General features: G+C 42.8%; 1 protein-coding gene across 5 annotated transcripts in view; it reads right to left on the bottom strand.

Annotated features, from left to right (window-relative positions):
- The window catches only part of SHLD1 (shieldin complex subunit 1), a 93232-nt gene that overhangs the window by 32980 nt on the left and 45070 nt on the right, over positions 1-15182 (bottom strand). The window contains exon 4 of one of the 5 annotated variants that reach the window (XM_079945306.1): positions 11288-11943. The exons of the other annotated variants lie outside the window; for them this stretch is intronic. Coding sequence (XP_079801432.1) covers positions 11897-11943 — 47 coding nt within the window. The 3' untranslated portion in view covers positions 11288-11896. Of the gene's footprint in view, positions 1-11287; positions 11944-15182 lie in introns of those variants that run through there. 5 annotated transcript variants of the gene reach the window in all.

The raw sequence follows: 15182 nt of genomic DNA, 5'->3' as shown, positions 1-15182 counted from the left end.
AAATTAACGAAAAATATGACAGTGTTGAGCTTTTAATTGCTTCTATTGCAAAACCCCCAAACCCAAACTTCGGTTATCAGGCAGAAAAGAGGCAATTAGTTTGTAACAGATGTGTCAGTAAAAACCTGTTACAATATGGCTCCAGAGTTAATAGTTTCCAAATTTATGAAGTCCATCTGTCCAATTTTTTCAGGTTTTCACTTTAGACAATCCTACTTAGATAGTCCCTCCAAACTAATTGCTTTTTGTTTGTTTTGCTTTTGATCGGGGTCTTTTTTTTTTAATATTTCCAGTATATAAGCTTCACATGAGCCCTGTTATCTCAAACTCCAAGTTTAATTTCTTTTCCAGGACATTTTTTTCATAATATTAAACCTCAGAAAAACAGCAGATGACAAGATTATTGAGCAATGGTAGGGCTGAAACAAATTAAGGCTTTCAGGCTGTGTTGTTGCTGCTGTTTGCAAAAAGTAATCTTTTTCAGGTTATCAAACATCACTTGTGACCTTTAAAAAGAACTCCCTGAAGTCATTCATTCATAATAAAATCTGGTTAGACTATTACAATAATGAATAATGTAAAATGATGCCAATTTTCAATTATAAGACCTAATAATGCTTATTACACATCTTCAATATTATTGAATAGGTTTGAAATGATCCAAATAACAATCAAATATATTTTGCTTGGCACCATCAGATGAAGAAACTACAAATAAACACAATAAGGAAAGAGAAATGAGAAATAGAATAATTTCAGGGAAAAAAATTCCCCCAATAGTATATCCCCTATGGAGATGGAAGGAAAAAAGAATTTGCCCTTGGTACAAGATCTACTCCCATTCAAGTAGAAAGGGTGGTTATTCTACTGATGGGAGAGTGGGGTCATAAAGAAATGACCCCTTAAAGCAGTAAGGAATAACTTGAAAGGCATGAAAAGGAACTTCATGGGCCCTTCCATGGCACCTAGAATCCCTACTCTGCTGGCTTCCTGAGGTTATGACATGACACAGACCAATATGTTTATTCATTCAACAAATATTTATGAAGGATCAATTATGTACCATACACTGTTCTACAGTCGGGAGATTCTGTGATGAAAAACACAGCTATGGTCCCTGCCCTCATGGAGCTAAAGATCTAGAAGAGGAGGTAAGACAAGAAATAGATAACTCCACAGATAAATTCTAGTAAGTGACATATAGGGTGCCCCAGACAGCAACTAAATACTGGATATTTTAGGGAGAGGCAGTTGGGGGTGACTTAGTTACATACGACATGTGATACCAAGTGTCAACCAAGTGTTAAATATGCTGAATCCATTATTCATAACTAACACCATCGTAGCCAGGTAAGTGATATCAATATTTACCGCATCTTTCCATTAGTCATTTCAATATAACTATTTTTGGGGGGCACTTATTTTTATTTCAACCACAAATAAATACAGAGTTGAGTATGGTGAGGTCTCTCTTCAAAGAGTGGATGATCAAGTCTACAGAGGAAGCAGCCCCACAAATAACCCTCCAGACCACAACATGAAAGGCACTGTAATGAAGTTGTGAGGGAATCTAACTGAAGGCAGGGGAAGACTGCAGAGAACAAGGGTATCCAGGCTGGACCCTGTGAAAATGTAGCACTTCTCCAGGCCTAGAAGGAGGGAAGGGCACTCTTGGGAAAGGGAATGGGCATGAAAAACCTTAAAGTGGTACACAGGTCATGGCATGTTTGATGGGCAGCCTGCAGACTGTCTGAGCGGCAGGGGAGGGGACCAGAGTGGTGGATTCCAGGGCAGAGACAGGAGGGCTTATGGGTGGAGAGATGGGTGTGGGCCAGACTACAAGGGGCCATGACTCAAGGCCGAGTGGGGGCTGCAAAGCAGGGGTACCACAGGGCACTATGCAGACATTTTCCACCCACCCTCTTACCTAGATCTACTCTTTACCTGGCTCCACCTTGCTCTGCCCTGGGAGGCTGACCACATGGACTGCACAGATGGGCACCCCTGCCCTCTCTCTTGGGGTTGAGAACCAAAGAGAGGTCTTGCAGGAGATGCAAGGAGGGAGAAAGGTAAGGTGGGACTACTCCCCTGGCTCCCTTCCTGGGTGGTTGCCATGGGATGACTGCATCCCTCCTCCAAGCTCACGACTCCCGTCAGGCAGCCCACTCACCACAGCTCCTGGAAGCACACTCTCTCAGGCCCTGGCCATGCTTCCCCTTGTGGTTTTCTCACTCTTCCTCACAGCTTTGTACATAATCTCTTTATTAAGCTTCCCTCAAATTACCTGGTTGGACTGTGTTCTCTGTTCCCCACCAAGACCTGAACTGATGTAGTCATGCAGCAAGGAAATCAGGAGGTGGCTGAGGAAGGCAATTAGAGGCAAATGCAGAGAGGGAGATGCCTGTGGGAGAAGGAGGGAACTGGGGGATGGAAGGTCATGATGACAGAGAAGGGTGGGTCATCGGGGAGGTGGAATGCCAGACTAGCCACAGACTACAGCACTTATGTGAAAACTGCCGTGTGCCAGGCACTATGCCACAGGCTCTAACAAAACTCACTTAACCCTTACAGCTTCCTAATGAGGCATCCCGTTGAACAGATGAGGAAACTGAGGCACAGAGAGGATGAGTGACTTGATTAAGGTCCCAAGCTAGTAAGTGGTGAAGCTCAGATTTAAACCCAGGGAAGTCTAGTACCAGAGTCATGTCCTGAAACCTCTGTGCTAGCCTGACCGCTCTGGCTGGGCAGAGAAGGGCCCTTCAGAATTCAAGATCTTGGAGGAGGCAAGGCAATGGTGACAACAACTCTGGGGAAAGCCATCTGTGTAGATTGCTGAAGTAAGCCTACTTGAAGAAAACCTTGCTACCCTATACAAACTCTGCCTTAGTGACAATGTAGAATCTTGTGCAGAAATCTAAAAAAAAAAAAAAAAAAAAAAAAACTATGTCCAAATAAATTACAGTCAGTTGGGAATTCCCTGGTTAGGATCCTGGGCTTTCACTGCTGAGGTCCCAGGTTCAACCCCTGGTTGGGGAACTGAGATCCTGTAAGCTGCGAGGTGTGGCCAATAACAGAAACAAGAAAACCCACAGATTTACCATAAAACCATAATTATGTTCCTAAGAAACCTCACACTATCAAAACACATATCACATAAATAGTTATTTCAATACGGGAAAAAAAGGAGGATGGTGGTGAGAGCTGGCAAGACTAGATAATTTTTCCTGTAGTAGCTTCGACAATAAAGTTTAATTATATTTTGTTACCATCTAAAAAGAATAAATGACTTGATCACAGACCAACAGAGAACCACAAGCAAAACCTGAACAGCACAGAAAAATAACCTGCATCCAAGTTCACAACCAACAAAGACAAAGAAAAGGGGCCTCGGGCCACTCACATAGTGCGGTCGAGTGCCCTGTGCTCCACGGGCAGCCGCTTCCTTTCTCCAGTCCAGGGGAGCCTGTGAGGGCACTCACATCACAACCCCTACTGGTCCAGAAAATGCAAAACATGCTTCCAACACACTCAGATGCATAATAACCAGTTCACAGAATGAACTTACACCGTAAGGAAAATATTGGTCAATAATGTTTGTGTGGGGTCTCCTGCAGCAGGTAAAGTCATGAAATCAACAGGGCTCTGTGACGTGTAATTACAGCAGGGCATGTCCCGTGACTTCTTTTAAACGGCATCTCACCATCTCAACTCACTACCTTAACTCAAATAACTTCCATAGCAACAACTTTCCTTCCCTTAAGGAGAAAGAGAGGAAGGGAAAATGCTCCCTAGCCAGACTCGTATATTTTTCATTTGCCCGGTGCACTGCAAGGTTGTAATGAGGAATGCAACAACGAGCTCTTAGAAATGTCGCGGGGGGGTGGGGTGGGTTGCAGCCGCACGGTGGGTGTCTGATGATAGCTGACCTTAGCTGCTGACTGTGCTGAAGGGTCTCTGCCTTATTCTGTTCTTCCTGAACATCCTCAGGTGGGGTCCCAGGTACAGGAAAGACGGGGGCTGCAGAGAATGGTCCGTTTCTGCGGTTGTTCCCTCGACATCAGGGCAGGTTGCCATGACTGTGTGTACACTTAAATTCTTTTTGCAAGAGGGGGCAGCTGGCAGATGACATTTGTTAATCAGTACTGTTCCATACACTCATATTAAAAGGAGCCAAGAAAACCTACGCTACTGTGAATATTTATCCTTTCAGGTTCAAACTGCTAATTTGTTTTATAGGAGGACACCCTCTATTTGCCGTATAACAGGAGACAGTCAATAAAGGACTTTGAAAAGGATATGGTTTAGCTGAGTGTATTGCCAATTTTTAAAACCTCCTATTTTCTTGATATCTCAACACCCCTGAGCAGAGGCTGTGAGCACCCGCCAGGCGACCAGATGCGCAGTGTGATGAGGCTGGTCCCTTCTTGTCCTTCCCTGACTGTGACTGAGTGACATTCAAACACACCAGTAAAAATCCCTTCACACCTTTTGCTTGTGTGGGGATCGTGCCTGAACCTGGGTGCTCACTCTCTCTCAGCTCCTGACCCTCTTGCTGAGTCTGTTCCTCCTGTGCTCCTCCCACGAGGCCCCCTGCCTAGCCTGCATGCCTCCCTCCTCTAGGACCTGTGAATATAATAAACCCTCTCACTTCGTATGCTTCTCCAAGTGCGGCTGTGCTGACAGCATCCTTAAGGACCCCACAAGGGGCACTAGCTCCCCATTTTCAACACACTAAGCAATCTGGTGGTTCTGAAAAGGAAGCTAACGCCTCTGATGACTGTGGCAGTTAGGAAGACACAGACTTCAATCCACATTGCAGAAAACTGGAGATTTCATCATTAAATTCTTCCATGGGAACATATTTCCCTTAAAAATGCCAGTTTGGGAAAGATAAATTTTTTTAGCCTGGATATGGTCAATTTATATACAAATGTATGTAATTTTAACTAGTTCTATTTCTTATGTTTCTGATCTATTTTAAAACATTGAATCCAGATTTCTTTTAATATGATTTATCCAATGACTGGTAATATTTCTCTCCCTGTTACCATTTGCTTTCAGCTCACTCAATTCCCTAAGCCCCCTCCTTTTTCCAAGAAGGAGAGGTTCACTTCACTCAAACCATGATCATGGGTAAAATTCATAGTCAAAATTCTAGTCCACTTTAAACTACGTTTGATAGCTACCATAAAGAGTAGCACTTCTAGTCCTCTTGACTAAAGGGTAAAAGTAGACAGTAGATAGCTGTAGGCTTTAGATCCTTGTGCAAGATGGTAACTTGAGCTGAATCTTGTAGATTCTACATTGCTACTGCTTCATTTGGGAAATAAAACTTTAGATCAAGGCAAAAAGTAGATACACAGGTTAATATTTCATCCCAGATCTCTACTGCAGTGTTTAAACGATAGTTCTTCAATTATGGTGGAAGAGGAATATTAATTCATTCATTCATTGTTTAACACAAATTTCTTGAGCAGCTGTTATGTGTCAGGCATTATTCTAAATGTTGAGGATAGAGCAGTGAATAAGGGAAACAAACAGCTTGCTCTCATGGAGCTTATGTTCCCACTGGTAAAACAGACAATAAACAAACAAATAGAGACTTTAACTAGAGACAGTGATAAATCCCATGATGAATATAAAGTAGAGGAAGGCGATAGAGAATGATGCGGATGGGGAAGACAGGTTGGATGGGGTAGGCCAACAAGGCTTCTGGGGAGTCACATTTGAGTAGAGATCTGAAGGAAGAGAGGGAACAAACAATGTTCCAGTGGAAGAACATTCCAGGCTAAAGGACCTGCAAGTGCAAAACCCCAGAGGTGGGAATAAGCTTGTGTGTGGCTGGTGAGAAGTGGGTGAGGAGGAGGGGGCATAGCCAGGCAGGGAGGGGCCAGATCACGTGGAGCCCAGAGACCAATGGAAGAGATTTGGATTGTGTCCTAAGTACACTGGAGGGGTTTAAGCAGGAGAGTGAAGTGGCAGAACTGAAAGTTTACAAAGAGGTTGCTCTGGCTGCTGCTGGAGAGTAGATCAAAGAGGGCAAGAATGTGACTGGAGACCAGTTAGGAGGCTACTACAGAGTTAGTGCAAAATGGCAGCTTGGGCTTGGGTGGAGTGATGAAGGTGGTGAGACACTGCCATACCTGGAACACAACTTGGAGATAGAGCCTATGGGACTTATTTGCGCTGGACACAGAGGATAGGTTTGGGGCCTGAAGAACTGGGTGAAGAGAAGAAAATTAGAAGAGAGGCTGAGTTGTTTGTTTGTTTGAGGGGGATCAAGAGTTCTATTTGAACTTAAGTTTGAGGTGCTTATCAGATGGCCATCTAGAGCAACTGAGTAGGTAGCTGAATGTACATGTCTGGTGCTCAGGGAGAGCTGACATCAAAGAAGTTAAAAGAGATCACCGAGGGACTGATGCAGAGGGTGAAGGGAAGAGGCCTGAGGTCTGAGCCTGAGATGCTCCAGGGGTTGGAAATCAGTTAGAAGAGCCAGAACCCAACAAAAGAAGCTGAGAAAGAGCAGCCAATGAAGAGGAGGGAGAAGCAAGAGGAAGGGGTGTCCCAGAAGCCAAGTGAAGAACAGGTGTCCAGGAAGGGGGTGACCAGCTGCATCAACTGTGCTGTTTGGTTAAACACGATGAGGACTGAGAACTGACCATGGGAGCTGGGAGACAAAAGGCACCACAAGTACACAATAATAGCAGGGGTGCAGTGTGTGGAGGTAGGGGAGGGGAGGCAAAAGCCCGACTGAGTGGGTTGGAGAGAAATTAGGAAGAATGAAGAGAGTGTGTCAGACAAGCTAGACTCCTCTTTCACAGCCCTTTGCTATAAAAAGGAACAGAGAAATGGGGCAGTAGCCGAAGAGCAATATGGGGTGAAGGGAGGATTTCTTTTTCTCAAGATGAGAGGTTTTATGCTGGAAAGAATGACCCAGTCAAGAGGGGAAAATCAATAATGCAGGAGAGAGGAGATAATTGGAGGTGTGATGTCCGTGACCAGGAGAGAGGAGTGGGAATTGCGTACAAGTGGAGAGAATGGCCTTAAACAGGAGCACAAACTTAGTCACTGTAACAGACATGGGCCTCTGGGGACAGAGGCAGATGGTAGGAGATGAGAGAGTTCTTTTTCTGCTGTTTGAATTTTCTCAGTAAAATGAGAAGCAAGAAGCAAGGTTTATTGCTCATAGGGTGATCCTTAATAGAGGCCGAAATGACCCTGCTTCCTCTAGACCCAGGCAACAAGCAGCCGATGGTCCGATGGGGACACCAAAGCCCACTGGGCAGCCCAGCTCCCCACGTGAGAACTGCCAACTGCCAAACCCAATTCTTTTTCTTTGTTTCTTTTTCTTTCTCTCTGTCTCGCTCTCTCTCTCTTTTTTTTTTTTTTTTTTTGTGATTGATTCCCATTGCGGAGTTTACTCATGTTGTAAACTGAGCTACAATTTAGTTTTAGCAAAATAATACAGTGTATAACATTTAAATTAATGCTGTGATGTAGTGAATGTGTTAATTATTTTGATCTTGGTAATCATTTCAGTGTATAAGTATATCAAACCATCACACTGTAAACTTTAAATATATACAATTATATTATTGTCACTTATTCCTCAATAAAGCTGTAAAAAAAAAAATGATGAGCCCATTTCTAAGAAGAGGAAACAGTTGTGAGAACCTGACTTAGCAGCCAGGAGAAGGCAAAAGAAGGCAAATCTCTGAGGAATCAAAACCAGGCAGGGAAAAACTACTAATCCTTCAGCAACACTTAAAAAATTAAAAATATTTGATCCATTTGCTTTCAATTTCCCTAGTGAACCTTGCCTACTTAGTGAGAAAAATACTTATCTTCCAATAGGGAAAATAGGCTAAGGACATTTACAAAGAATTCATAGGTAAAAAACGTGAATGGCCAATCCATACGAAACAATTACTGCATTTCATCCATAGAGGCAGAAAGTAGAATGGTGGTTGCCAGGGGTGGGAGTGAGGGAAATAGAGAGTTAGTGTTTAAAAGGTACAGAGTTTCAGATTGGGAAGAAGAAAAAGCTCTGGATTTGGACAGTACATAAAAAAAATTCTGGATTTGGGTGGTATAAAAAGTCCTGGATGGGCTTCCCTAGTGGCACAGTGGTTGAGAGTCCGCCTGCCGATGCAGGGGGCACAGGTTCGTGCCCCAGTCCGGGAAGATCCCTCATGCCGTGGAGCGGCTAGGCCCGTGAATCATGGCCGCTGAGCCTACGCGTCCGGAGCCTGTGCTCCGCAATGGGAGAGGCCACAACAGTGAGAGGCTCGCGTACTGGGAAAAAAAAAAAAAAAAAAAAAAAGTCCTGGATGGTACAATGTACTTATTGCCAGTAAACTATACATTTTAAAAAATGGTTAATATGGTAAATTTTATGTTATATGTTATATACCACAAGTTAAAAAGAATTTGCATTTAATTGGTAAAGAAATGCAAATTAAAACAACAAGATGGGGACTCCCTTGGTGGCGCAGTGGTTAAGAATCCACCTGCTAATGCAGGGGACACGGGTTTGAGCCCTGGTTCAGGAAGATCCCACATGCCATGGAGCAACTAAGCCCATGTGCCACAACTACTGAGCCTGCACTCTAGAGCCCACGAGCCACAACTACGGAGCCCGTGTGCCTCAACTACTGAAGCCCACGTGCCTAGAGCTCCATGCTCCGCAACAAGAGAAGCTACCACAATGAGAAGCCCGCGCACCGTAATGAAGAGTAGCCCCCGCTCGTCGCAACTAGAGAAAGCCTGTGCAGCAACGAAGACCCAATGCAGCCAAAAAAAAAAAAACCAAAAAAAAACCGAGATGATAGTTTGCACCCATACTCTATCCTCAGTGAGGTCACCGGGTGGGTAAGACCCCTGTGGAAGAGGTGGATGTTACCCAGGATGCAGGTAGACCAGCCCCCTCCCAGCTTGCTGGGTGGAGGATAAGCAGTGTCACTTTCCCAGCGGGCTATGGGACTCAAATGCTTTGACACTGTAATTTGGCTGTCAAGAGTCTATTCTAAAGAAAGCATCAGTAGCCAGGCTCAGAATATCTAAGTGCATATGTATGCATCCACTGTATGCTGGAAGGCCAGGAGGGCACCACCAATGGATGACAACTTGGAGGAGTGTCTGGAAGACACAGAGCTCCACAGTGGAGCTCTGTATAAATGTTGATTTTTCTGATTTTGATAATTGTACTGTAGTTGTATAAGAGAATGTCCCATTTTAGGAAGTACACACTGTACTAAAGTATTTATGAGTGAAGGAGCATTATGTCTACACTTACTCTCAAATGATTAAGTGAAAAAATAATATAATTCTCAAATGAATAAGAGAATGATGAAGCAAATGTGGTAGAATATTCTCAATGGGAGAATATGAGTGCAGGGTATAATTTTTTAGAAAAGCAAATAACCCAATTTAAAATAAAGAGCCAGTGATATGGACAGATAATTCACAGAATAAATTAAAATATCTAAGAAAATTATATAGGATGATGCTCAAACCTTACTATTAATCAGAGAAATGCCAATTAGAACAATGAGTTCTTGTTTTTCACCCATATCAGTAAGGATGTGGGAAAACAGTCACTCTCAGACATTTTTGGTACAGGCTTTTGGAGTGTTAGCAGTACTTATGTAACAAATTTGGAAATGTGCATGCCCTTTGATGCAGTAATTCCACCTTCTATGCACCTATTCTACAGAATGAAAAAAAGCAGCATGCAAAATTATACATAGAGAATGACCCTTATTTGGTTAAAGAAAAAAAAAGAGCTACAAGTAAATCACAAAAATGGTGACAATGATTAAGGATTATCACCAGGTTTTAAAAGGAGATGGTTTTCTTCTCAGCATTGCTTTTAAAAATGTATGAAATACTCAAACAAGCAGGAAACATACAAAACTGAAAACAGCAAACCTCCATGTACCCAGCAACCATAGTTAAGTGATGTTAACAGTTATGAGAAAATAAGTCATCAGATATATTTGAAGACCATCCCAACTTCTTTCCATCCTTTTCATCCTAGAGTTTCTTCTTTCTAAGCTTTCTTCTTTAAGTTTGTTTGTATTTTACAATGTTAACCTATTACCGTTATAACAAATACGAACCTTTAGAAAAGCAGCGTTGAGTGGAAACAAGCAAATCATTTGCACACTGCTCAGAATGCCTGGGAGACCTCGGTAATTCCCTCTATTTGTTATTGGAGAAACTGGGGTACTGTCAGGTACCTCCACTTGCATGCCATAAGATTGGCTAGTTACAGGTCTCTGAGTGGAAACAAAATGCCATTTAGAAACCAGTAGATTTCACATCTGAATGCCCAGGTAACTCTTCAGTGGATCAGTACCTGGTGAAACAGCAGTTGCAACATGACTGAGCCGGAAGGAAGGCCTGTGCTGATTACCTTTCTTTCTAGTACAACCACTTTGTTACTGTTGAAGAATTTAAGTTCTAGAGCAAGCATGTGACTTGCTCAAGACCAGACCAGGAACTCATATAGGGGAGAATAAAGGAAGGGCTCTACCAGCAGCCTGGTACTGGATCTCTCTTTCCCTTTTTGGAAAATGAGGGCTAAAAGGCACCATAGCTTCGAGAAGGTGTTCCCAGGATGTTCCACTGAAAACAGGTTCCCTCCAGATTTCCCACACCTTGAGCCTGGTCAGTGCCCCCTTCAGTGGACACAAGAGAAGGGGCTTTTCCCTTGTACTGGGTCCCTGGTCTTGTTCAGGTTGAGATTGTTCATCCAAATCCAAAAGTCTGCTTGGTGATCAATCTGTGCCTCTCAGGTATCAGCTCTTTGGCCCTACTGTATGATAAGAAACTATATAATTGGCCTCATTGTTGGGATTTAAGGACACACACATGAACACACACATTCACAGCCCCACAGCTCTGGATTTTCACTTTATATGTCTCAAGAAGATGAACAACAGAAGCAGTAAACATCAATTCACCTGACCCAACATGATGGACTTTTAAATGAAATGACCACCTGACCAATAGCCCACATGGTTGCCAAGACTCCAAGATGACCCCTAATGATCCCCATCTCCTGGTATTCACACTCTTGAATAGCCTCCTACCATGCTGTAGTGGGGTAGGCCTGTGCGACGCATAGAACATGGTAGAAGTGATGGTCTGTTGCTTCCAATATTAGATTATAAAAGGCACTGTGGCTTCTGTTTTGAGCACCCTCCACCTCTCTCTCTCTTTCTCTTAACTCACTTGGGGAGAAGTCACCTGCTTTGTCTTGAGGACACTCAGCAGCCCTGTGGAGGGGCCTGGAGAACTGAAAACTCCAGCCAGGAGTGACATGAGTGAATCTTGTTGGAACCAGATCCTCCAGCTCCAGTCAAGGCTTTGGCTTGACTGAAACCTCATGAGAGACTTAGAGTCAGAAGCCCCCAGCTAAGCCACTCCCAGATTTTTGACCCCCAGAAGCTGTGAGGTAATGAATGTTTGTTGTTTTAAGCTGCTGAATTTTGGGGTAATTTTTTATCACTCCCAATAGATAACTGAGATCACTGTCCCTCAATACCCAGTATGCTACAACAAAGTTTTTACCAAATTATATTTTAGAGGTTAAGAAATGTTGGTCACAGACTTCCACAAGATTTTTTTTTGAATTTTATTTTATTTATTTTTTATACAGCAGGTTCTTATTAGTTCTCTATTTTATATAAATTTATGTATTTATTTTTATTTGTTTATTTTTGTCTGCACTGGGTCTCCGTTGCTGTGCACGGGCTTTCTCTAATTGTGGCGAGCAGGGGCTACTCTTCGTTGCAGTGTGCGGGCTTCTCATTGCGGTGGCTTCTCTTGCTGCGGAGCACGGGCTCTAGGCACGCGGGCTTCAGTAGCTGTGGCGCACGGGCTTAGTTGCTCAGTGGAATGTGGGATCTTCCCAGACCAGGGCTCGAACCGTGTGCCCTGAATTGGCAGGCAGATTCTTAACCATGAGCCACCCAGAAGTCCCCATAATTTCTTATTTTCTCAGTTGATTAAACTCTGATAGTAAAAGATGTTTCAAAGGACTACAGATTGTTGCCATAACCCAATACCTGAGCAAACTGTGCCTTTCAAAGTAGGACTGGGAAACTCTCTCATAAAGGTTTTCAGGATGCTGCCTCCCAGCAGGCTCCCCCTCAGCAGGATGCTAAAATCCTCCATGTGCCTCTCAGATGGCTCTGGATCTGGGACAATACATCAGGCTCTTAGGTATGGCCTGGCTGGCTTTGTCATCCCTGGTCCCTTTCTCCAGGACACGGTAAATCAAAGGCCCAGGCTAAAGCTTACCCATCAAACCCAGAGATGAAAAGAAGACAAGACAAAAGGAGACATAAATAAAACCTTTCCCCTGTGAGACAGCATGACAGCAGCCTAAGCGATCATTTAATATCAGCCTGCAGTAACATTTTCCTCTCTTTATTTTATGAACTTTACTTGGACTTCCACAGCCATTCTTTTTTAAACCTACCCGTGACAAACAACTCTGAGTTTGCTGATAAATATATCACTGTGGGAAAATGTCTTCTAATCTGGACATTTCAGAAATGGGTTGCTTGGGTTTTCTATCACTAAAGGGTAAATTTAAATTCTAAGACAGCAGAGACTGTATCTAGTTCACACTTTCTCCCCAGGAGCTAGCACAGTGCATTTATTCACCAACTATGAATTTACTTTCCATCTTTGAAGGTCTATCAGTCAAAGGGTATCTGCTGAGTACCTATGGGTACAGCATGGTGGAAGGAGCTGTAAGGGCCATGAAACTTAACATGGCATAGACCTGAGGCACTGAAAAATACTATCAGGTCCCCATGTGTGTCCACTGGAATCCAGTAGTTCTTTAGGCATAAACACAAACGTGTGACTTTCTTAGCAAATTACCTGCTATTTAAATAGTTTATAGAGTTGCTATGGTGCCTGAAATCAATAAACATTCATTGAGTACTTATTATATGTAATGAAGACAAAGCAGTTACAAAGGTGAGCATTACAGTTAACAAGCAAAGTTTGAGATTGAAAATAATGGATAAAGGTAAAAGTATAGATGATTTTTTTCCTTCTAATGTTCTGTATTTTCAAAGTGTCCTAAAATTAGCATGTATTGGTTTTAAAAATCAGAAGAAAATGAATGGTATTCCTGAAGGGGTGGAATCAGGTGAAAGGGGGAAAAATATTAGGCAAGTCAGCAAAAATGAGTCAGGGAAAGGCGACCTCTGCTGGTGAACCATTACGATGAAGAGCATGAGCTTTGGAGTCTGCAGGTCTGGGTTCAAATCTCAGCATTGCTGCAATATTAGCTGTGTCTGTGGGGAGGTAATTTTGCCTTTCTAAGCCTCAGTTTCCTGATCTATAAAATAGGGATAATAGTGTCTTCTTTAGGTAGAGAATGAAGATTAAATGAGATAATACACTGAAGGATCTCAACTCAGTAAATGGTGGCTATTATTTCTATATTATTATGGGTGACAGTGAGTGATATCTGATACAGCTCTTGGTGTTACTATAACAACCCCAGATTTCTCTCCTGATACACAGCTGTAGAGCTCTCTCCTACCCCATTCTTCTACCACTTTTCTTTTTTACTGTTTTCTCTTCTCTTTTCTCCGCTGCTTTTGTCTCTGCCAGTTGGAACCAGTAACACTCACTGGGGTGCTTAGGTCTGCAGGCGGGCCGTAGTTTAGTGAGGCAGGACCAGATAATGTGGTCCACAGTTCCTGCCATCCTGCCAACTCAGTGTGTGATCTCAAACCTCTTAGTCACTCTTGGCAACTCTGTCATCTAACTTATAAAATGGAGACAAGATCTCTGCCTTTACTTACTACAGAAGAATAGTAGAAAAAGAAATCTAAGTAAATAACCTCCAGCAATGACAGACTAAGTGGTACCAGACTTGCACTTCTGCTGTAAACAACTGGAAAACAGGACAAAATGTATGGAACGACTGTTTTCAAATATTGGACACGGGTAGTATAAGACTTTGACCCCTGAGAAATGGGAAACAAAACAAGATGTGCCTACAACTGCCCCAGCTTCCTGCCTGGAGGCACTTTTTGGACCACAGTGCAGGGAGTGGGATCCAAGCAGAGCACAGCAGTCTCCACAGTGAGGAGACAGAGATTCGAGCTTAAGGTACCTAGAATTTGTGAGGCTAAGTTCTAGAGAGAAGGGAGCTACACAGAGAAAGAGATGCAGAGACTGGAACAAGGATTCTTTTTGAGTCTTCCACTGAACACTAAGCTGTGCACATTTATGGTTAAACTCCATAAAGCCAGGTAAAGCCAGGGAGGGAAGCTGAGCTGAACAACTCCAAGAACTTGCACAGGGCTAGGAGACCTCCATGTTCTGACAGCCACAGTGGAGAGACCTTGTTGAACATCCAGCGTATTCAGTAGAGACCCAGAACGGGCACACCTTGGTAGTAAGCTAAACTAAGTACAGAGTAAAGGATACTCCAAAATCTCTCTAATGAACTTAAAAACAAGCCTGAAACCATCAAGTTGATAAGCAAGTAACTTAACTGCCTGCCAAAACAAACTTCAGTACTTTTTAAAGACAGCAAAATCCAGACACTTAACAATGTAATATCATGAAGTCCAACCATCAAGTAAAACTTGATGGAGAAGAAGCAGTAATAGGTATTCTAAAAAAACCTGGCTCATTTCTAGATAAGTCCAAAACAACCACCAGTCCTTTTTGTTTGTTTCTTTTTGCTTTGTACTTTGAGGAAATAGTGCTGTAAATATATTACTATTTCTCTAATTGTTATTTTCTGATATTTGCATTTTCTCCTCTTCCATATAAAAGTATAGAAGAGGCTCTTTATCACAGAACTAACTTTACAAGCAAAGGAAAAATGTACTAATTTACTCCACTAAAACTAAAATTCTTCCAGCCTCTATGTGCATGTCACCTGTCAGAGAACTTTCCTGGCCATGGTGCTTAAATTGCACCCCATCTCTTATGCTGCATGCCTTTTCTTCATAGCACCAGCTGATACAGTATTTATTTATTTGTTTTGTTGTATATTTACCCCTTCTGTACCACCTCCAAACAGGACCCTGGTAACTAGAATAAAAGCTCCTTGAAGGCAGGGTCTTCATCTATTTTGTTCACTATGTATGCCCAGTGCCAAGCACAGGGCCTGGCACATAGTAGATGCACAA

Source organism: Stenella coeruleoalba (genome assembly GCF_951394435.1).
Source record: "Stenella coeruleoalba genome assembly, chromosome: 15".
Classification (NCBI taxonomy): domain Eukaryota; kingdom Metazoa; phylum Chordata; class Mammalia; order Artiodactyla; family Delphinidae; genus Stenella; species Stenella coeruleoalba.
Note: the sequence above shows the minus strand (reverse complement) of the source record. Positions and strands in the feature narration are given on the sequence as shown.